The 22,949-nt window shown below is 34.0% G+C and overlaps 1 protein-coding gene across 2 annotated transcripts; it reads right to left on the bottom strand.

The window, feature by feature from the left end:
* Positions 1 to 1,470: 1,470 nt before the first annotated feature.
* On the bottom strand, positions 1,471 to 22,756 carry LOC129005165 (homocysteine-responsive endoplasmic reticulum-resident ubiquitin-like domain member 2 protein). 2 transcript variants are annotated; one of them, XM_054433983.1, is made up of 7 exons: positions 22,527 to 22,756; positions 17,360 to 17,517; positions 11,782 to 11,974; positions 8,317 to 8,530; positions 5,081 to 5,184; positions 4,092 to 4,242; positions 1,471 to 2,695 (listed from the first exon to the last, which is right to left on the bottom strand). In XM_054433983.1, the coding sequence occupies exons 2-7, from the start codon at positions 17,489 to 17,491 to the stop codon at positions 2,482 to 2,484; spliced, it is 1,008 nt and encodes a 335-aa protein (XP_054289958.1). In that variant the 5' UTR covers positions 17,492 to 17,517; positions 22,527 to 22,756; the 3' UTR covers positions 1,471 to 2,481. The 2 variants fall into 2 exon arrangements, with proteins under 2 accessions (XP_054289958.1, XP_054289959.1); XM_054433984.1 differs by lacking the exons at positions 17,360 to 17,517; positions 22,527 to 22,756 and adding an exon at positions 13,218 to 13,366.
* Between the last annotated feature and the right edge of the window lie 193 nt (positions 22,757 to 22,949).

Raw genomic sequence — 22,949 nt, forward strand, 5'->3', positions numbered from 1 at the left:
GGTTAAATATAGATCTGTGTCGTTGGATGGACATTTGAAATCAATCTTAACTATCAGAAGTACAAATTTCAGCCTTCAATTAGCTGATATTTTAACTGGCAAACACAATATTCCCATTAAAAATTAATGTACTTTTTACACCTCACACTTGTCATAAACTCCTGTATTGTAACATTTTCTTGTTGCCATTACAATTAAACATTCTATAAATTAAAGTTTGTAGTAGATAGAAAAGATTTATGCCATCCTGTGTTTTCATTAGGCCTCTATGAAATGCCAGCTAGCCGACAACAAATAACAATCATCGAGATGGGGACGCAAGTTATATATACAGATAATAAAAACCAAGCGAGAAAATCTCAAAAACAACCCATAACTCTTGATCAGGATTATTATGTACAATATTGTACAAGTATAATCCAATAATAGTTGTCAACCAGCTAGCTTACCTGGTAGATAGAGACCAGATTAGCCTTGGCAAAACACATAACAGAAAACTTAATATTTTGTCCCAGTTAGGGACTTCATCAGATGGGAGAACAAAGGAGACTGCTTTCTGAAAGAGTCTCTTTCTTCTTCCCTTCTGGTGAAGTCCCTAACTGGGATGAAATATTAAGTTTTCTGTTATGTGTTTTATGTGTGTTACCAAGGCTAATCTAGACTCAGGTAAGCTAGCTGATCCCTATACTTGTACATAATAATCATAATCAGCCAATTGACCTTTCCCTAACTTCTAAACTCTTGATCAGTCAACGACTTCATATGGGCTTGTTGGGGAGGTGGGAAACTTTCTGCACTGAACTATGATTGGTCCGCCTCCCCTCCAAAAATTTACAATATCGCTCTCGAGGAGAAAAGGTTAGAGATCCCCGGTCTTGGTGTAAAACATTTTAAAAGAGCCCAGAGTTCTATGATGGAAACCTTAGTAGTGCACAGAATTTGCTAGAGAGCAATTAGAGAAATGTCATGTACTGTTCTATCTGGACTGAGGATTCCATTCGTATTGTAAATTACTCATAATCCAATAGTCTTTAAAATAATATAAGGATTGTAGCTTAGATTGAATATTATATTGTTTAGCTTACATTTTCTATCCCATTGTTTGTGGAGAGTGTGTTTTAACCTTTAGAGGCCTTCAGCTTTTCATCACATTAAGTTAAATAATTGAATCTTGGCTACGTTGTGTTGAAGCACCTGCGTCAGTTTGAAGATGCATTTTTACACAAAACATACATTCATGACACGGAAAATTATTATAACATAAAGTACGATTACATGAGCAGGCTCAGGGCTGCGGCAACACTTGGTCGTATGACAAATTGTAGTGTTTGAACAGTAATTCATTATTGGAGGAATGGGAATTGGATAACGTGAATTGATTTGAATGAACAGGAGTGGGAGTTAAAAAATGTATACAAATCAATCTTTGGAAGTTTAAAGGAGGGTAATAAAACTATAAACCATCCAGTAAAAAGTGTATTTATTGAAAACAACAGTTATCACGGACAAAATCAAAGGAAATTTGTTCTGATAATAACGACCTTAATACAAGAAATTTGTAATCACAGTAACATGGTTTTTAAATTCATTAAATAATTTTACTAACCACTTTAAAAAAGCACTGTAAGACTTTCCTAAACTTGTACATATTTTTTTGCTTCAACAAAAGCATAAAATATAGATGAATAACAACAATTAGCTTTGGTAATGTTATCAGATACTACCTAATGAATTAAATTATATATTACAATAATAAAATGATGATTTTATTTAGATAACATACAAGTTAGTAAAATATTTTCTTGATAGCAAGCATGGTAATGTAACACACAAAATCTACAATATGTACAAATAAAGTTTATGTACTAGGTCAAAATAGACTTTAGTTTAAATAATTTTTGTAGCTTCCAGAATTATGTAGGTAGCTTTGCAGGATGAAATCACTGTAATAACTTTTGATTTTATATAAAAATGTAACCTTTACCTTTCCAACTATTTGTTTTTAGTTTTTATGCACATTTTTACTTTGTGTTCAACCCAAATATATTTTTTAAACTCCTTAATATAGCCTATATAAAATGTATCTAAATAATGCCAAAAATAAGTTTATTCATACTAAAAAAGGAGGATGGGGCAATCTAGTCCAAGAATTTATAAAATCCCAATTGATAAAATGGGATTTGTGCTTTTGCAGTTGCCTTTTTCGTAACTAATAACAATTTTAAAAAATGTGATGAATTAAGGGTAAACATTATTCCCAAGCATTCACTTGACAACAAATTATTAGTTTTCGACCAGATAGCAACCTATACGTTTCAGAATGGACAAGGACCACACGCAAAACAGTGACTAAAGTCTACTATGACCCAGCAGTTTTACACTATATACAATGTGTTTATCTACATAGCAAAATACAATGATACAAAGTATACAATGATGAGCGTATATTGAGTGCATATAGAATGGCAACATGGAGTTTTGTTACAACACATTCGGCTGTTCAGGAATGAGACTGAGGAAGAAGCTAGAGAATGCCGCCCAGGTCAGTGCGAGGGTAGACGGAGGTGCGGGGGGTGCGGGGGCCGGGGGTGGGGGGGAGTTGTTGTTGTCTGGTGTAGGTGGAGGTGTGGCGGGGACTGGTGGCTCCTCAGGTTGGTCCAGACGCTGTACCGCTCTGAAGAACCCCACTTGATATCTGTAAACAAATTCGTGCCATATTTTTCAAAATATTAAAGAGATTTGATTTCATATGATATTATTTGATATGAGATCGTTTAATTTTTACAGCAGTACTAGTACTAAATGAATATCTTACTGTTTAGTATTTAGATTCAATATAAAAGTTTGTTCTGAAGAAATAGTTACTTACACTGATGCTACTGGCATTTATATCATACGTACGAACACTAAATAATATCTAAAACGTAACAATTTCTAACTAAAATAATTTCACTATAGACTAAAACATAAATTAAAACTAATATCTTTAAAATAAACTGTACACGTTTGCATTACATTTGACATTACGTTTGCAACGTTGGCATTACGTTTTTTACATTTGCATTACGTTTGAATGAATTGCAAACGGAACTCATAAACGTAGATCTACCCACATGTTTTACACATGTTTTACATTTTGTAGGGTCTTTGTTACAAAATAAACAAAGAATAAAACATGTTGTTGGTAGCAACAGTAAAGGAGCGAAAAGAACCGACAATTAATAATTTAAATCTTTTAGACTTAATTGACACATTAACCAGATATTAAGTCCTTCGTATTGTTGCGTACTATATCAAATCAAATCGGATTTATTTCCCCAATAGTTTTAAAACCAAAATAAAACTATGTTTCTTTCAAAAAGGATATGAAATATGAATAGCTGAAGACTGATAATTCACTGAAGCCGATTATTACATCATCGCTGTTAAGCAAGTCGTAGCACCAAGAGGGTTCATAAAGTCACTAGGCTGTTTAGCAGCTGCTACTAACCAGCCGTTAGTTAATATCGCCAGCCGTCAGCAGAGCTGTAGGGTTCACATTATAACCACCAGCCGCCAGTAAATGGCCGCTATTTTGTAGACGTCACCTGCTCCTGGACCAACTTTGACTTCTTTATGTCGTAATTCTTGTCATTCGCCTATTGGGTCTGATGATGATGATTGGAGTGTCCAATCGAAATTGATTACCACTTACCATCTTTTTTGTATATTTACCGTCTTGTGAGTAACAGTATAAGCGTAAATATATGTTTTAAGTATTATAAGACGTTTATTTTATTTACTTTCCTTAAAAAATAACCCGACACTTGATAGTGCAATGCTGCTGACATGTGATGTGTTCTGACAGGTGTAAAACATATTTCTGGTTACATTTTCCAGTAAATCTTTTAGTACTGGAGACTACAAGAAACTAAACATACTGTCAACTGTAACAAAGTCGAGTTGCAATTGGAGGTACAAAAAGGGATACACCATGAATAGAAAAAAAATATTCTAGACTTATTACATTTACAAATTTGCGTAGTATTTTCAATTCATCCTTTACTTGTTTGTTTATAAATAAATAAAAGAAAATAGACACAACAACTTACAGGTACATGATGATTCCGAGTGTGAAAACAACAAAGAAACGGACAGGTGAAGAGTAGAAGTAGACAATGCTGAAGAGCACCAACGTACGACTCATGATGTAGAACCAGTCAAGCCAATCTCTGTTGCCCCGAAGATCCTCTTCTTCTACATCTGTAAAGGAAAATAAACATCCAGTTGCCAGTTCGATCAGAAGATGAGTCTTTAGAGTTTCATGGATATATAATAAGATCCAGCCTTTCCATTGTATTTTGGGTAGGCCCTATTTAATTCATAATTCTGATTAACTAGCTTATCTTGGTGAACAACAGGGCAACCATATAATTTAATCAACACTCATTCTTCACTTTAAAATTTAGTGTGTTAGTAAAAAAAATTAATCAAATATTTTGATGTAAAAAGCGAAATTTAATTAAAATTTGTATAACAGTGGATTGTTATATGTTATGTTTTGTTATGATTCACTTCTCCTTTGTTAGCTACTATTATTTTTCTGTGCTTTTTTAGCTCAACATTTATCTCCTCAATATATTAGTGAAGTATTTCATTTAGATATAACATCACTATACATTGGTGACCTTGACATAACAACAACAATAATTTCTATCTCAATCACTGATGTCACTTAAATACATTAAGGAAGAAGGAATGGATACTTAACTTACCTAAGAAAAGAGTTCCAGGTAGTTAAAAGCATACAAAAAAGTTAACAACACAATTAACTTGATATTTCACCCTACAAACCAACAACTCTTCATCATAGAAAAACTTGTAAGGGTCAAATATCAAGTTTATTGTGTTGTCAACTTTTATGTGTGCTTTCAACAACCTCAAACTCTTTTCTTATTAGTTGTGTATCCATTCTTTCTATAATATGTATTCCTAAGCTATGTGCTTTTTACTCCAAAAAACTAATTTCACTGAAAGAAATCAAAGCTCAATTAGCAAATCTTGTGAGAATTATCCTGAGCTGATTGCCTTAGTTACTCACTGGCGGGCGGGGGGTTGACAGGGGCTTGTTCCTGCGGAGGATGCCCCGCAGTGGGGGAAACACCAGGTGGCTGCATCACATTAGGCACACCTCCAGCAGCCATCCTGAGACACATATCTCACTTATTCAACATTTCAGATACAAAGTTGCAAGGAATAATCTATGTACAGAAACTTTATGCCAGCAAGAATCCATAGAAAGAGTAAACCTCATTTAGACAGATTTCTGGTAAACAATTTACACAAAAACATACACAATTGATATCAATTTACTGTGTTAACCACTTTCATTGCATGTGCCCCACTTTTCTTGTTTTAAAAACTTCAAGTATTTATTCTCTCCACATATTTATAAATTATAGTATTTTCAACTTTTTAGTGTGTTTAAAAAGGTGGTATTTTAAAAAGTTTTTTTTTTATTTATAAATTATTTTAATTTTAATGTTCTTGAGGATTTTGTTAACTGATTATTTAGACTATGGATCAATTATCGACTTACTAAAAGATCGAATTGATTGTATCAATAAAGAATGGTTCTTATTTAATTATTTAATGCCAAAGCATCAAGCAAGAGGAACATAACTAAACTTACATTTTCAATTATTACTACGCAAAAACCTCATTACAACAACTGAAAGCTACTTAGGAGACTAATATGGCTCTATAGTACTAAGCTTGGGATTTTTGTTGACCAGTATTGTTGGTATATTGGACCGTTAGACCTTCCGAGTGTGTCTAGAGACAGCAAGTGTGGTAGGTCTGCAAAGCAACTCATAAGGAGTTCATCAGTTAGTGGCAGAGCCCACCCAAGCAGTGGATGCCAGCTAAAAGTTGACCAGATGAGTAGACTCTTTGCGAATTTTCACTCAAACTAGGTATACTAGGCCAAATTTCATCCATCTTTGTTGTGTGTATATGCACCATACATGTTTGAAAGAGTTTAGATTTATATGTCCAAAGGATCGGGAAAATAAAAAGAAACCTCTGGGTCTCAAAGGGTTTAGGACATTCTGAGATCTGGGATCTGGGGTTGTGTGTTGGTAAAATGATGTTATTGATCAGTACTGAACACATTGTTGATCAGCACTGAACACATTACTTATCAGTACTGAACACATTACTGATCAGTACTGAACACATTGCTGATCAGTACTGAACACATTGCTGATCAGTACTGAACACATTGCTGATCAGTACTGAACACATTACTGATCAGTACTGAACACATTACTGATCAGTACTGAACACATTGCTGATCAGTACTGAACACATTGCTGATCAGTACTGAACACATTACTTATGAGTACTGAACACATTGCTGATCAGTACTGAACACATTGCTGATCAGTACTGAACACATTACTGATCAGTACTGAACACATTACTGATCAGTGATCAGTACTGATCTCATTACTGATTAGTACTGAACACATTACTGATCAGTACTGAACACATTGTTGATCAGTACTGAACACATTGCTGATCAGTACTGAACACATTGCTGATCAGTTCTGAACACATTACTTATCAGTACTGAACACATTACTGATCAGTTCTGAACACATTACTTATCAGTACTGAACACATTACTTATCAGTTCTGAACACATTACTTATCAGTACTGAACACATTACTGATCAGTACTGAACACATTGTTGATCAGTACTGAACACATTGCTGATCAGTACTGAACACATTACTGATCAGTACTGAACACATTACTGATCAGTGATCAGTACTGATCTCATTACTGATTAGTACTGAACACATTACTTATCAGTTCTGAACACATTACTTATCAGTACTGAACACATTACTTATCAGTTCTGAACACATAACTTATCAGTACTGAACACATTACTTATCAGTTCTGAACACATTACTTATCAGTACTGAACACATTACTGATCACTTATCAGTTCTGAACACATAACTTATCAGTACTGAACACATTACTTATCAGTTCTGAACACATTACTGATCAGTACTGAACACATTACTGATCAGTGATCAGTACTGATCTCATTACTGATTAGTACTGAACACATTACTTATCAGTTCTGAACACATTACTTATCAGTACTGAACACATTACTTATCAGTTCTGAACACATAACTTATCAGTACTGAACACATTACTTATCAGTTCTGAACACATTACTTATCAGTACTGAACACATTACTTATCAGTACTGAACACATTACTTATCAGTACTGAACACATTACTTATCAGTACTGAACACATTACTGATCAGTACTGAACACATTGTTGATCAGTACTGAACACATTGCTGATCAGTACTGAACACATTACTTATGAGTACTGAACACATAACTGATCAGTGATCAGTACTGACCTCATTACTGATCAGTACTGAACAACATTAAGATTGAAACTGAATCGAAAAATTTGTTAACAAGTCAAGAGGTAATGAGTGCTGTTTACACTTACTGCAGCTGTGTTAACACATGTTGAATAAACAACACCATGAACAACCTTGGAGTAGGTTAATTTTACCTTTGTTTACGTAGATAATAATGCCCTTTTGACATTGTGTTTGTATTGATAAATAAATCAAATTGAAGATAAAAGTATTCCCTTAATATCAAGTTTACTTATAGTTTCAGATGCATACTAGTTTTAGATTTTTTTAAATACACCTCGCTGTGGAAAACAGACTATAAGGACTGAGCCACTTCTTTGATCTTTGAATAAAAATGGTGCTGCTTGAATACAAAATTGTTTCTCATTTGCAATGTGAAATATTTTTCTGTAATTTGTGTACATTGGAGAAGCTATAATTTATTTTAAGGCTGCCCATTTTACATTATATTGAAATAACAAAGGGGGTTTCACGTAAAGCAGTCTTCTCGACATCACCAATACAATAAAAGCACATTTCAAAACAACCACCATTCAAAACAAAAAATGTTGACGAAAAAAATAGCCTACTTTCTCAATTATATATAGTTTAGGGGTAGAAAGCAAAAATGTTAATTAAGAAATTTGATAGTTGTATATTTACTGAAGGTCTATTATTCTTTTGGCGTGTATTTTTACATCATGATAAAAATCGTTCATAACTTGTACCGAAAGTGATTTTCTGGCTCTTGCCCCAATTATTCCCGTCCTTGACTTCTCCTAATACGTGAAACTTGGGCATAACACTTTTGGTACAAGTAATGAAATATACAATTCCTGCTTTGCTTCTACTGTCACACTTGACCATACTCACAGTTGCATGTATTGTGTCATGTACTGTGCATATGCCTGCTGCATCCAAGCCATCTGTTGAGCCATAGTGGCACTGTCATAGGAGACCCCCCCTACAGGTGGCCAAGTGGGGGGTGTATAGCCGGGGGGCCACTGTGGCTGGGGGGGTAGAGTGGGCACTCTGCGACGGAGGTTTTCATTACTGGGCGTCTGAAACTGTGGCTCCTGGGGTCGAGCTGTCAGGAAAAATACTATAGTTTAAAACAAGATTAATAATAGGACAAAAGCTTTATAATAAACCACAAGTAGTCGTAAAATAAATTTAAAAGTGATTTAGGATGTTTACTGAGGATAGATTTACAAAATATCACTTTAAAAGATTAAAGCTTGTAGGTTAACTCTAGTTAGTGCAAAGTAGTGATGTGCGATACGTATCGTATCGTATCGGAATATCGCGATACGCGAGGGACGATACGATATTTCGATACGATATTTGAAAAACGATACGTATCGTATCGCCTAAAACGATATTTGTATTTATATCGGCACATAGAGCGATACGATTCATGTCAAAACGATATTTTTAAGCTTTTTTTGCGCAGGCCGAGCAAACTGCAAAATCTGTACTCTGTGGATGTGTAGTTTGAAATAGGAATTTTTGACGTCTGTATTTTTGGTTTTTACTTTATAATGTACCAGTCCCATCCCAGTCCAGTCCATTTCCTTCCACTAGCGTTCTATCTAGCACTAGCAGTGCAGAATGTGGGAACTGTCTGTGGCAATTACATTAATGTGTCTGCAATGCTAAAATGCTATGGGAAGGATAGGGAAACAGGTCCAAGACGTAGGGAGTTGTGAAGGAAGGAAGTAGTAAAGGCGAGCAGTGTTGGAGTGTGGGAATGGATTAATGTATCTGCAATACTTAGACTGTTTTCAGAGTAAACTAATGATTTTCCCTGAGCAAAGCTCGGTCCCCAGGTACTTACATAAATTTGCCGTTTCTAGGTTAGGTAGGGGAGGGGGAAATTTCCTTCCACCATGGGGGAAAACGATACGATACGTATCGTTTTTCGATATTTTTGACGATACGATTCGCGTATCGCGATACAGACGTCCGATTCGATACGGCGATACGATATTTTTTTCCGATACGTATCGTATCGCTGTATCGCGATACGCGTCCGTATCGCCCATCACTAGTGCAAAGGTTTATTCTTAAGATAATGAAGATTTTTAGACATCACCAAGTTTTTTAAGTTCATCCAAGTTAATGCAGTTCAAAGCATGATCTGCTTAGCAGAATGAACAGCTGTTTTTTAAATTCAATTTTTTTTCAATAAACCTCGAATCATCGGATTGGGTGAATCTTTTAGCTAAGTGATTGTTCGTGTGTCCTTGAAATATGCAGATCACTAATGGCCGTTTTGCTACTTTTTGTTAAAATAACCTTCTTCTCTACAGTAGACTCCCTCTAGTTCGGCTTCGGTTGGATCGGCCGCCGGGTGGTCCGGCCCGGTTTGAGGGGGACAAGTCATATCGTCACGGGTGAATTGCCTTCGACAGGATTAAACTTAAGAATGTTTAGTTTCCGGCCAAAGAAGTAAACAATTAATGTCAGTTTAGTTGACGGGTGCTTCTATGGGTGAATTGTTGCATATTACCTATGTAAAACTATGTTACATAACCTCAAAAATACCGAGAACATTTTATAAATAGTTTTTCTTCGGTTTAATATGTTGAAATGCAGTGTATAATTAAATATTTCGGACCATTTTTTTATGCGGTAGGTTCCCCCATTATTGTTTTTGAAACACCACAGTTTATTTGACAAAAATAAATTGAAGCAAAACAAAGAAATAGCCATCGTTAGCTTGAAGGTCAAGCTATCCGCTTGCACTGACAATCATCTGCTCTTTACACAACTGATGTCTGCTGTGCACTTGTTTGCTATCTCACAACAGTTTGTGATTGGGTGATTAGTAACCATGGCAACTTGTTGAATGTGTGGATGAAGAGAAACCAAAGAAAGAATAGAAGAACAAAGAAGAAAGAATAAGCGGTGTTTTACGTCATCCATTGTTATTTTTATCCTATTTGACGACTGTCGTTATTATCTTTAAGACCAAGTACGTGTACTATGATTTTATGCTGTTTTATGAGATGTCTAATGTTTTTATCGACATTCTTATGTTCTGAAACAACATGTAGTAGTAGCCTATGCTGACTACGGTAGCAGTAGCTTGCAGGATTAGACTTTATATTGTTCTGTTCTTTACGTGATTTATTGCTGTACGTACAGTGTTGTGTAACTTTTGTTTTGCTTGAGTAAGCGTGAATTTAAACGTTACAGTTTTTATTACTGAACCAAGGTTATTGACTTAACATCCCACGATTGCGCAATACTATTATTTGTATTTTGATTATGTAAAATGCACTACATCCGGTTAGTCCGGCCGTTTTGTAGTTTGGCCAGTGGTCCGGTCCCGAGTTGGCCGAACTAGAGGGAGTCTACTGTATATCCCAGATTTGATAAAACAACAATATAGTGTTACATAGCAGTCAATGGGTTAATAAACTAAATTCTTCCAAAAATATGTTGTTATAAACAAATGGACATAATTATTGTCTTTCGCTATTGAGGCCAAATTTAAATTTTCTTCATCTCCCGTGATATAGGGACATAATCAGCCTCCGGTGATTTTAGAAAAATTAAGATCATCTCCTGCAGTCACAAAGACACCATCACTGTCTATTTTGTTAGTATGAATAGTCAATGAATAGTCAATGAATAGTCAATGAATAGTCATTTATTCCATCTTTAAACAATACAATATTGTAATTGATTTCGTCAAAAAAATCCTTAAACTAATACACAAAATTATCACAGTAGCTATAAATTATATCACAGATTGAGATTGGCTGCATTTGATTTGATATGAAAAAAATATCCCAAATTTCTGAAGTCATTTGGGTACCCTGTTAGCCCCAGGGCTTCAGCCATTGCTGGCTACCCAACCTGGCTAGACCACCTCTGATACTGAGAATTTATTGGTAATATCCCGTTCTTAATTAAAATTGTTCTATTAGGGAATATGTATAGAATTGTTTAGAAACCGTGAGTTGATTACTATGTCCATTTTACACAGAGAGTAATTAATATAGTAGTCTATTTAGGTTTTTTAGTCTTTATAATATGTTTTTGATAAAAACAAAAACATGTTTTCATTGCTGCTTCTAACTACGATGAAACAATATAGAGTAAAGTTTTTACCACTTCATCTCTGAGATATATACAAATAAGCTAATACAATCCATGACTATGAATGTCTTTGAATTAAATCAGTGACTTCCACAACTTCAGTGACTAGTGGATACCTAGCTGTATCAAGAAGGGACTGATCTAGCGAAACTAAAATTAGAGCGTTTCTGAGAATGCGTTTATTAAAAAATTTCCATTTCAATCACACAGCTACGGCATCATACTCACGGGCCTGTGTGGAGGGCATTGCCGCTGGTTTACTGCAACTTGCCGAGGGGGATCTCAACGTTTCTTTGGGCGGAGAACAGACTAAATGTACCGTGTGATTCTGTTGACCTTCGTAACTCCTCAGTACATCCTTCAGAGTGACATTGTCAGTCAGCAGTTGACCAGAGTAAATCAGCTTCTGGTCCTCTGAGCGCTGAAATAAATTGTGAACAAGTTAAAATATAAATGTTAAACAAAAACAATAACAATCATGTATGAAATAATACAACTAATAATATAAACAAAAACCCAAAGCATCCAAAAGAAACAAAACATCTAAAAGCCCTTCAAGTATCAAAGACTATGTTTTAAGTTTAACCCTAGGTAAAAAATAATCTGTTATGCTATGTAATACATTGGGTAGTCTACTATGAAATGTTTTTGATTTCTTTTTAAAATTAATCAACTCGAATCCTGTCTCAAGGTTTGGGGTAATGGAGAAAAAATGTGCGCCAGTGTAGGTAGGTTTCTCTTTTTTAAACAGTTCTAGATTATGGGCGGGTAAATATTGCAATATTGTTGTATATTTCTAGTATTATAACCATGAGTGGTTCCAAATGGTTTCAATGTATATTCTCTTTCCTTGAATTGGATGATGGTTTGATATACATTGTACATTCCGACACAAACTGTCATTATTCTAGGTGGAATAAAGTATTCCTTTACAGGTGTTTTTGGTTGAAGTTTTAATATAGGTCTTACATCCTTCAGTTATTTCAGGGGCAGATCCACAGGGACATTTCCCACCCAAACGAAGAATTTTTTGTCAAAATATACAATGTAATAAGTAAATAAAATTACTTTCAATTTAACAAGTGTCCAACACTTATTAATAAGTGTCATTATAGTTTAAAAAGCTTGTTTCAAAGTTCAAAATTTTATGGGGAAGGCCCCCCAAACCCCCCTCTGCCTAGGGGTTTCCATACCCCCTGGAAGTTCCCCCCCCCCCCCGCAAACTTTGCTTCTGGATCTGCCCCTGAGTTATTAAGGGTTGTGAAACCATTGAAGGTAGCCATAAGATATTATTGAATGTAGCCCTAATTTTTTAACAAGGGAGTTCCAATTTAAGTTTTGGTCTATTGTGTTGTATTTAGGCCTATAAAATTTAGTTTTGTTTTGTCCAAGATTTTTGCCATTTTTAGTTTTTTTACACTGTCCCAAAAATGTAAAAATACCCACGACAAAATTATATTGGTAAGTAGACCTAAGAAGTTGAGGAATGAGGATGCTAAAAGTTGAGTTTTTACTAAAGTATTAAAATATGTTATACCGGTACTGGACATATTATTTTGCCTTGGTAGACCATTTTAACAGATTGTAGCACATTTTTTTTGCTTAAAATGTTTACATTATATGGTAAGTCTATTCTGTACATAGTAGTCAATGTTATAACTTACCAATTTCTAAACTCAAGCACAACTTTAATTTTAATACCATTCAAACTTCTGTTTCTCTTTGTTTAGACAATAGCATAAAATAATTTACGATGTAGCATGAATTTAATGGAACCCACTCAATCAATGAAACTATCAATCATAAAACTAACCCATTTTTAGTTTATGTTTATTATTGGTGTTATAGGATGATAAATATTGTCATTGTTAAAAATAAAATCATATGAATTTTAATAGCAATTTTTGTGACAGCTGCATATCATATTTTTTTATGACTGATGATTCAAAAAATTAACTGAACTATAAAAGTAAAGGTTTCATGATACCTCTATTTACATAAAATTCTATCTCACAACATAACCAGTAATTTCCATTTATAGTAAACAATAATGTTGTTTTCCATTTTTGCACAGATAGGCTAATCAATAATTACTAATTGTCAACTGTTTTTACTATAGCCTTTGTTATCTTGCTGTCTTATCACTGAACTAGTTTGTAATCAAAACCATTGTTTCTTTATTGGTTATGTTTAGAGTTATAAATTTTATAGTTACCAAGTCATAACAAAACTACCATATTTTGCAACGATTTGAGTTTTATCAATTCAAAATATTCGGTTGGCACATTAAACCTAAAGTAGGCCTACATATAATTCAAGGCAAAATGCCAAGAATAAGTACAAAACTGATTAAAAGCTTAAATGGTTCTTTAGAATTGACAAGCTTATTATAATTGATTAGCAAACTGGTACCTAAGTTAAATGATTGAGTATTTTGTAAGATTGTCTTTTTTAAATGTTTAAGTTAACATTCAATTTGTTATTAAATAACATCAGCAATAGCTTGTTCTCAATTTTGCGAATTTCCCTACAGGGAAGTAGCTATTAGGCCTACCATAGGTCTTGAGGTAAGACTTGAGCCTGGGGCCGATTTACTTTTTCATTTTGATGTCCCCAGAGGCTAAAAACACTATTTGTTAAAATTTGTATACATGTAGGGCCTATATATCAATATACCGGTATATTTGTCCGTGAACGCGATAAGTTGAGTAATTTTTGTTCAATTATGATGAAATTTGGTTTTAAGGAGTAAGGCGGAATAAATTTGAATGAGTTCTTGAACCAGCATGATCAGACAATGGGCATGTGGTTTAATGGGGTAAAAATTTGTTTTTCTCATTTTTGACCATCAAAACACTAAATTTTCCAATTTCTCTCTTAGATCATTTTAAAGAGCTTAACAAGACAAGTAATTTAAGTATATCAGAGTGTTTTTAAACAGTTATTAGTAACGAAGAAAATTCCAAATATTGTAAATTCAAAATTCCCATGTTATTTTTATGGAGAATATTGTAGGTCTAAAATGTTGTAGTTTGCTTGCTTATGAATATATTTTGATCAAACTTGGCAAATTTATTTATTTTATACTAAGTTATTAATATTTTACTAAAAAACACCCTCTCTGTAGCAGCAAGCCTAGGTACTAATTAAACCTAATGTTAATTAAAATTTTACACTAAGGTATTAATATTTTACTAAAACTACACTTTATTAGTTTCCTTGTAGCAGCAAACCTAGGTACTTGTTAAACCTAATGTTATTTAAATAGATTTAATTGGAAATCAATTCAGACGAATGGAAATTCGCTTAGTCGGCAGGTTTGCTACGGCGGGGGTATTATCTTATTATGAGGAAGTGCTAGTGTACTAATGACTAACTACCGGTACCCAGCAATGCAAATATTAGATAAACAACCAATAATTGGGGGAAAGTTTTGGTAAAATACCTAACAAAACATGTAAGTAAAAGCATTTTTGACAGAATAAATACCCAGATAAAATGTGGTAAAAGTTCTACTTGCAGTTTATTTTTACGGAAACATTAATTTAAGGATAGATGTACAGAGAAGTAAGAGAAATAATATTAAAATAGCCTGTACAAGATAGGCTTAACATGTATCCAATCCTCTACATATGAGCTGAGATGACATGACACACTGTCTAAGCCTAATAACTTACGGTACCGGTAATAATTATAAATTAAAAGAGCAATTTCTTATGACACTCACAGTCATAGCTAAGGAATACTCATGTGGAGCATAATAAATATTGTAAATAGCCTATAGGCCCTAAATAGGTTTAATGATACCAGCGTGAATAAACAACCAAGAATTATTAATATACGGGGGTTATCCATGAATGTTTTTATCGAGCTTTACAATCGGTACACCTACTTAATATTGTACGCAAAAGCATGTGTTGTATCTTGCATCTCACTATAAACAACGAATAACGTACTGTAAACAAAACGTTGTCAAACTGCTAGCCGTGGTTTGACTTTGTTAGTGACCACTCGGATACATTCGGGCAAACCAGCATCGAATTGAAAGACTGGGAACGATGAAACAGACGATTAACTCAGGACGTTGCTAGCCAAAGTGAAACCAGGATAAAAAAACGTAAGTAGAAAGTGCAAGAGTTGCACTTTTAAGTCATCAATTGACCAAATTTGAAGCAACAAATAAACAAAAGTGTCGTTATTTAATATTTTAATGAATATTTAAAAAAAAGGAGATTCCTCACTTTTTGTGGAAATTTTCTGGAGCTAAATTTTGAGTGTTAAAATCCGGTATGTAATCTCCAGCAAAATATAGTGATATGGCAAACCTATTTTTGTGGCTATCCCAAACATGTTGTCGGGAGGGACATAGGCTATGAAAATTGTGTGGTTATGATAGTCAACTTATGTTTAAACAGCGGTTTTTTCTTCAGAAAATCTTTTAAATAAAACTGCCATGCTATTTCTAAGTAGGCTATAGGAATCGTATTCTCTAAAACCGTTTACTGATTTCAGGGAAATTAATTTTTTTCTTAAAACTTCATAGGCCACACCTTTAAAACAGTAACTTGTCTAGTGTTTGTTCAGAATTAGGCTTACAGAGCACTATATAACTTAGAATGCTAATTATGTATTGATCAATGCATTCTTAAAAACAATAGTAAGTTATGGAAATAAAAATTATAGGTTAGATAATGGCCAGTTACAATTTTAATGTAAAATCTTAAATGTAAGTTATGTAGACTACAGTTTTCTCCCTGCATTGAGTCTGTTCCAAAATGTAACATTAATTTAGTCATCACTATTTAACCCTCCGAGCGTCCATCGTCGTAAAATCGACGCGCAACACACTTTGTGTAGTGTCACGCGTCGATTTTTCAACGCACGAACATCGTTTACGGCGAAGGCTCTATGACTGACTGAATCGGATTGAACTGGATCGAGTTAGGTATCGTTCTTTTCGTTATATTCTACGCTTTCTCCAGAGGTCTGTCTCAGCGCTGTATGTTCTCCGAGCCGATCGTTATTGTAGCAGACAGCTGACGTGCGTATTTCTAAACAGCTAGGTTACCCTCGGACCGATGACTGATGTGTTTTATTACGTTTATCATTGTTTTAGTGTTAAAAATCAAAAGTAGTGATATACGTGGTGCATTATAAGAAGATTTTAGTGATTTTGAAGGGCTGGTTGATGATCCTGAAGAAGTAGGTAGTGATATTGATGTAAATTATCAGCCAGATTCCTAGCTATGGTTAGGCTATGCATTCTTAGCTAAACGCTATGTACTGAAATCTGTTTTTTGCCCACACCGGTAACTTATTTATTTGCAAATCTACTTCCTTATATTATTATATATTTGTAATCCTCATAAAATTTAGAACAAAGTGGCTATTTTCAAATATTTATAGGCCTATAATTTATACAATTTCATTGAGCGCAAACTTATTTTTTTTTTTAAATTTTCCAAAATATTTTTTTTTTACCTAAAAAATTTTTTTGAAACAAATGTTCCTTATGTTTTATGTATAATATTGAAGCCCATGATTTTCCAAACAAAATGGTATATAGAACAGTAGAATTAACATTGTTTTAAGCTTCTCAGATCCGTTTTAATAAAACCTTGCAAATGCGCCAAAAATAGGCGGACATTAAGGCCTAAACTATGGACACTCGGAGGGTTAAAATAGCATAGGCCTAGTTAAATTTGTAAAAAAATAATTATACAAATTTTCTACTTAACCTCCCTTGTCACCTGCACGGCCTACAAACTTCTCGATATACATATACAGTAATATACATTTAACTTACAGGTTTGCTAGGATAGACTTCAGACAAGTGTCCTTTCAACATTTTGATGGTCCAATTCATTTCACATTGAATAGTTTGATCTTCTATTTGCTGATTTGGCGCTTTGACGATTAAAATCACAGACTCCTCCATGGCAAAGGATTGTTTAAGTTATTCACCTAAAAACAAAAGAATTGTTATATATTGTTATAACAATTGTTCATAGGCTAGCCTATATTAAATATAGCATGCAAATACAAGATTATGTATAGGGCCTAGCCTAAGTAGTGATAATTTTTACACAGAGATAATTAGGTAATAAGTTTGTGATTTTTAGCGAATTTCCCATATAGGGAATAAGCTATTACCGTAGTACTCATGGTAAGACCTGGACGCGGGACCAATTTTTTTTTTTGTTTCGAGGTCCCTAGAGGCCAAAAACACCATCCGTTCAAATTCATATATATATATATATATATGTTTATATATTTATATATTTATATATATATATATGTGTCCGTTAGCACGATAACTCGAGCAAAAATGATCCGATTTTGATGAAATTTGGTACAAACGTGTAAACCTACGTTTATTCGAACGAGTTCGCGATCCAGCATGATCGGACCATGGGAACGGGGGTTTACGGGGGGTTTTATGGGGTAAAAATAGGTTTTTCGCATTTTTGACCCAAAAAACATAAAATTTAGCAATTTCTTTCCAAACCATTTTGTAGAGCTTAAAAAAACAAATTATTTAGTATATTGAAGCGTTATTATGCGCCTAATGGTTACGGAGAAAATTCCAAAAAACTGTAAATTTAAAATTCCCATGTTATTCTTATGGAGAATAAGTAAACTGTTGTAGTTTGCTTGTTTATGATCATATTTTAATCAAATTTGGATAATGCATTCATTTCATACTAAGTGATTAACATTTTACAAAAACACCTTTTTACCCTCCCTGTTGCAGCAAACCTAAGTACTCGTTAAACTAATGTTATTTAAATAGGGAATGAATGTGATATTTTTAAGGAGGCATTTTAGTGTAAATCCAATCAGGCAAATGGAAATTCGCTTAGTCTGCAGGTTTGCTGCGGCGGGGGTATTTTTTTTTTACAGAGGGCCAGGCTTACAAGTTACCATGGGATTGCATCGCAGCTAGAACAGCTTATTGTGCACCCTCGTTTACAGGTCCTCATTCTCCGTCAAATCCCAGGTCCTTGGTGAACCGTGAGATCCTTTTGACTAGGTAACCTGTTCTTCCCTTTGATCTCCCAACAATAGGCCAAGGGATCTCATACGCAGACCTTGTAGGGCTGGGCACATAAATATACCTTCACAGCTTTCACAAGGTCTCTGGCTGGGGCAAGCTGTAGCGAGATTTCCCTGAAAGGAATCGGCTCCTGAACTTGCTTGACCAGCCAATCCTTTGTGGCTGGGTCATTCCATATCAAATCAACAATTCCCTCAACCTGACCATCTTGGATTTTGATGAAATTTTGCATACTTGTAGTATTTTGAGTCCTGAATCCAAATATGCTTTTTAAAAAAATCTATCTTTTATAGTTTTTATGATATAAATATTTGAAAATGGTAAAAATTTGCGTTTTTTACCGTGCGCGCAAATCTAAAATGTTGTCTAGGATGAGTTCTATTGGTCCTATCAAGTTGCACAATGGTTCATTTTAAAGAGGATTCAAATGCCTTTAATCTGATACCAAACTCAACCTACTTTGGTAAAAATTAATTTTTTTTGAAAATTTCAAAATATGTTTTTGAAAAAAAATTTAAGATAGTGTTTTTTGAAAAATTTGAAAATTACATATGTTAAAGAATGTAATCTAGTAAGTACATTATAAAAATTTCAAAATGGGATGATAATGGGATCAGCAGTTATGATAAAAATACTTGACTATGGTTCACTGTTTCCAAGCGTTTTGGTGCATACAGCGTGTACGTACTAGTGTAAATGTATCATTTAATAAGAGTCTATTAACTGTATGATTAAAATTAAAATTATCTGCCTATATTTGAACTATGTATGTCATATTTTGCTCTAATATAAACTAAATCTAGCAAATAAACAACATTATTCAAGTTAACAGAGTTTCCGTCAACCTTTGAACATGGGGGCTACTTTGAACAAACTTTCCAATTTTCATATTTTATTTTTTTTCATATTAATTTTATCTTTAAATGATAATGTTTATTATAATTTTCTATTCCCAGATAAATACTCTACTTAAAAAAATATTTAATAGTGCATACTATGGTTCTGCAAAAAATTAAAAATACTTATTTTTCACTGAAATTTTTTTAGTTTAAAAAAAAGTCGTCCAAACTTCCATGTCTACAGCAAACCCAGTAAGTTTATGATTTATGACTTAAAACCATAATTGAATAGCCCATTTATCTGGGATTAAGAAAATACCTGATTTGATTACTTTGTAAGCAGTAATAACTTTAAAAAAAAAAGAAAGAAAAAATTACCCAATTTGCTGACCCTTACTTATGGCGTCGCGACCCTTAGTTCTGGAGCAAAATTTCCCGGATATGAAAAAAAAAAATACTTGGGTTTTAAGTTTTAAGTGTTATTTTTTTAAATGATTTTTCTAATGAAAACAGATGTTTTGAGCTTTAGTTATTATTAGCAGCCATAATCCAATTCCTTTATTTGACTGCTATGATATTTAAAAAATACCCTTGCAAAGTTAAAAAATAACCGGATGGACATTTTAAAAATTCTCCGTAACTTTTTTTAATTTTTGACATATCAAAATAAAAGTTATACAGAAATGTGGTATGTGGGTTGTGGTATTTAAATCTACAAATCAGTTTTCACTAAAAAAATTTTAATTATTAAAGTGAGAATACATTATTTATAGGTAGGCCTACTTATGAGCAGACATTTCTCCAAAACTAAATAATTAGGCTATCATGGAATATTATATATGTATCAATAATAAGGTTACTACAGGATTTAAATAGATTGATCACAGTATATTGTGTGACAAAATTATCAATGCTTGTTTGTCTCTCTCTCTTGTCATCAGAGGAAAGACAGACAAACATGGACCTATAGGTTTTGGCTCAGGTTCCTCAGTATTTTCCAGTTGTGTTGCAACGATTTACTGTAATCAATCTTTAAGTCTGCCTTTTCACTAGGCTGGAGGCACTAGTCAGCCACTAGATCTGTGCAAAATCACATTGTGAAGCACTTTACGTTTACACTATCAGGTCGCAGCGACCCACCTCGGCAGTAGCGACCCCGTCTTGAGAAGTTGTAATTTGTTTGACAGGTACACAGGTCTAACTTATGTTTGTCAGTCTTTCCTCTTGTCTCAAGACCGAGTCGCTACAGCCGAGATGGGTCACTGCAACCTGATAGTGTAAACGTAAAGTGCTTCACAATGTGATTTTGCACAGATCTAGTGGCTGACTAGAGTCTCCAGCCTAGTGAAAAGGCAGACTTAAAGATTGATTACAGTAAATCGTTGCAACACAACTAACTGGAAAAGACTGAGGAACCTGAACCAAAACCCATTGGTCCATATTTGTTCAAACGTTGACGGAAACTCTGTTAACTTTCAGAATAATGTTGTTTACTTGCTAGATTTAGCTTATATATAGCAAAATATGACATACATAATTCAAATATAGGCAGATATTTTTAATTTTAATCATATAATTAATAGACTCTTATTTAATGATACATTTAGGTTAGTACTTAAACGCTGTATGCGCCGAAATGCTTGGAAACAGTGAACCATAGTCAAGTATTTTTATCATAACTGCTGATCCCATTATCATCCCATTTTGAAATTTTTATAATGTACTTACTAGATTACATTCTTTAATATATGTAATTTTCAAATTTTTCAAAAAACACTATCTTAAATTTTTTTTCAAAACATATTTTGAAATTAAAAAAAAAAATAATTTTTACCACAGTAGGTTGAGTTTGGTATCATATTAAAGGCATTTGAATCCTCTTTAAAATGAGCCATTGTACAACTTGATAGGATTAATAGAACTCATCCTAGACAACATTTTAGATATGCGCGCACGGCCAATTTTTACCATTTTCAAATATTTATATCATAAAAACTATAAAAGATAGATTTTTTTAAAAAGCATATTTGGATTCAGGACTCAAAATACTACATGTATGCAAAATTTCATTAAAATTTAAGATGGTCAGGTTGAAAATAATTTTTTATTAGTTGATTTCATATGGAATGACCCGGCTGGAGGCTTCAGTTTGCAATTATGGTAAGTTGAGCAGTTGAGTTGTGCCAACCATCAACAGCCTGACACACAATATCCCTAAAGAGAACATCTCTTTTAATGAAATCTAAAATTTTTTGTGGATTTTGCAAAACTGCACCTTTTTGGGACACTGGGACTAAAAATACACCCAGTGACAGCTGCACTTTAGTATCTGTCCTACACTCATTCGGCTTCTCACGACTCACTGAGAATGCCCATCGGCAGTGCAGAGCACACATCAACCCCTGCAAACACAACAGGGGCACTCCCAAGGACTCCCAGTGAGAGCGTCGGTCACCCTTTTAGTCGCCTCTTATGACAAGCCCGGGAAGGCTGCGGTTCTATTCTAACCCCGAAACCGCAGGGGGGGTATGGCAACCTTAGACCTAGAAGGCCTATTAAAAAAACATTGTAGCCTACTTACGGTAACTTATGTCATTTAGGCCTACCTACTCACACTCTACAATAGGCTGGAGAAGACTTAAGACAGAACCAAAACCAACAATAAGTTAACCATTTCTAGAGTTAAATTAACTTACTTAGTCAAACAAAACCAGAAGGTCATCGAGTTAGTAGGCTAGGCTAACATACTGATGTTTTTGAAAGGGTATATTAAGTTAATTACCAACTTAAGGTTGCCCTTAGGCTTAAGGTGTTTAACAATTGTGTAAAACAAAAGTAAATAAGCAAAGTTTATACTAGGCCTATGTCGGTCAATAGTAGCACACTGATGAGCCCCCAGCATACACTTCAATCAGAAATAAGCTTATAAGATGTGCATATGTTAATCAAGACATTCTTAATAGATTGAATTTGAATCAAAGGATCCATGATGTTCCCACCCAGTTGGACACGAACTCGACCAAATAAACAGTCGATGATAGGCCTAGGTCTACGAGCAAAATACTTAACTTACTTACCGAGCTAGATCAATCCTTTTCAGTATTTTAATAATATAAAGCAATTATTAGTATTACTACGAGAGAGCTAAACACTTTGGCGTCAAACGAATCACAGTATATTAATATTATCACTTCCAACAACTTCCAGACGTCACTTAGTACACCATTTTCTAACAACACCGACCAAGGAGAGAAAACTGAAAACACAAACAGTTCTAAATGACATTCTGACGATTTTCTTACTTCATTATCATCAGCAGACATAAAATTAGATGGATGATGTTTTGGCCGCACGTGATTGGTTCGTGATCACCCAAATCCACTACTAGAAATCCCATTGGCCAATTCTCCTCAACACTCTACAGAACAGAGCCAGTGAGTGTTAGTGTAGTTTTTTTTTTGTGAACACAAACAGCTGTTAAGTTGCAATGCAGTAATCGT

This window comes from Macrosteles quadrilineatus, unplaced genomic scaffold, assembly GCF_028750875.1.
Source record: "Macrosteles quadrilineatus isolate MER2022 unplaced genomic scaffold, UCM_ALF_1.0 Scaffold_17__1_contigs__length_3442018, whole genome shotgun sequence".
Classification (NCBI taxonomy): Eukaryota; Metazoa; Arthropoda; class Insecta; order Hemiptera; family Cicadellidae; genus Macrosteles; species Macrosteles quadrilineatus.

Bases quoted from the DNA above. Each gene is read 5' to 3' on its own strand.
- LOC129005165 (XM_054433983.1), bottom strand. From the start codon at position 17,491: ATGGAGGAGTCTGTGATTTTAATCGTCAAAGCGCCAAATCAGCAAATA. The intron at 8,531-11,781 runs GTGAGTATGATG...TTTTCCTGACAG, and splicing joins AATGCCCTCCACACAGGCCC to CTCGACCCCAGGAGCCACAG. The intron at 2,696-4,091 runs GTAAGTTGTTGT...ATTTGTTTACAG, and splicing joins CTCGGAATCATCATGTACCT to ATATCAAGTGGGGTTCTTCA.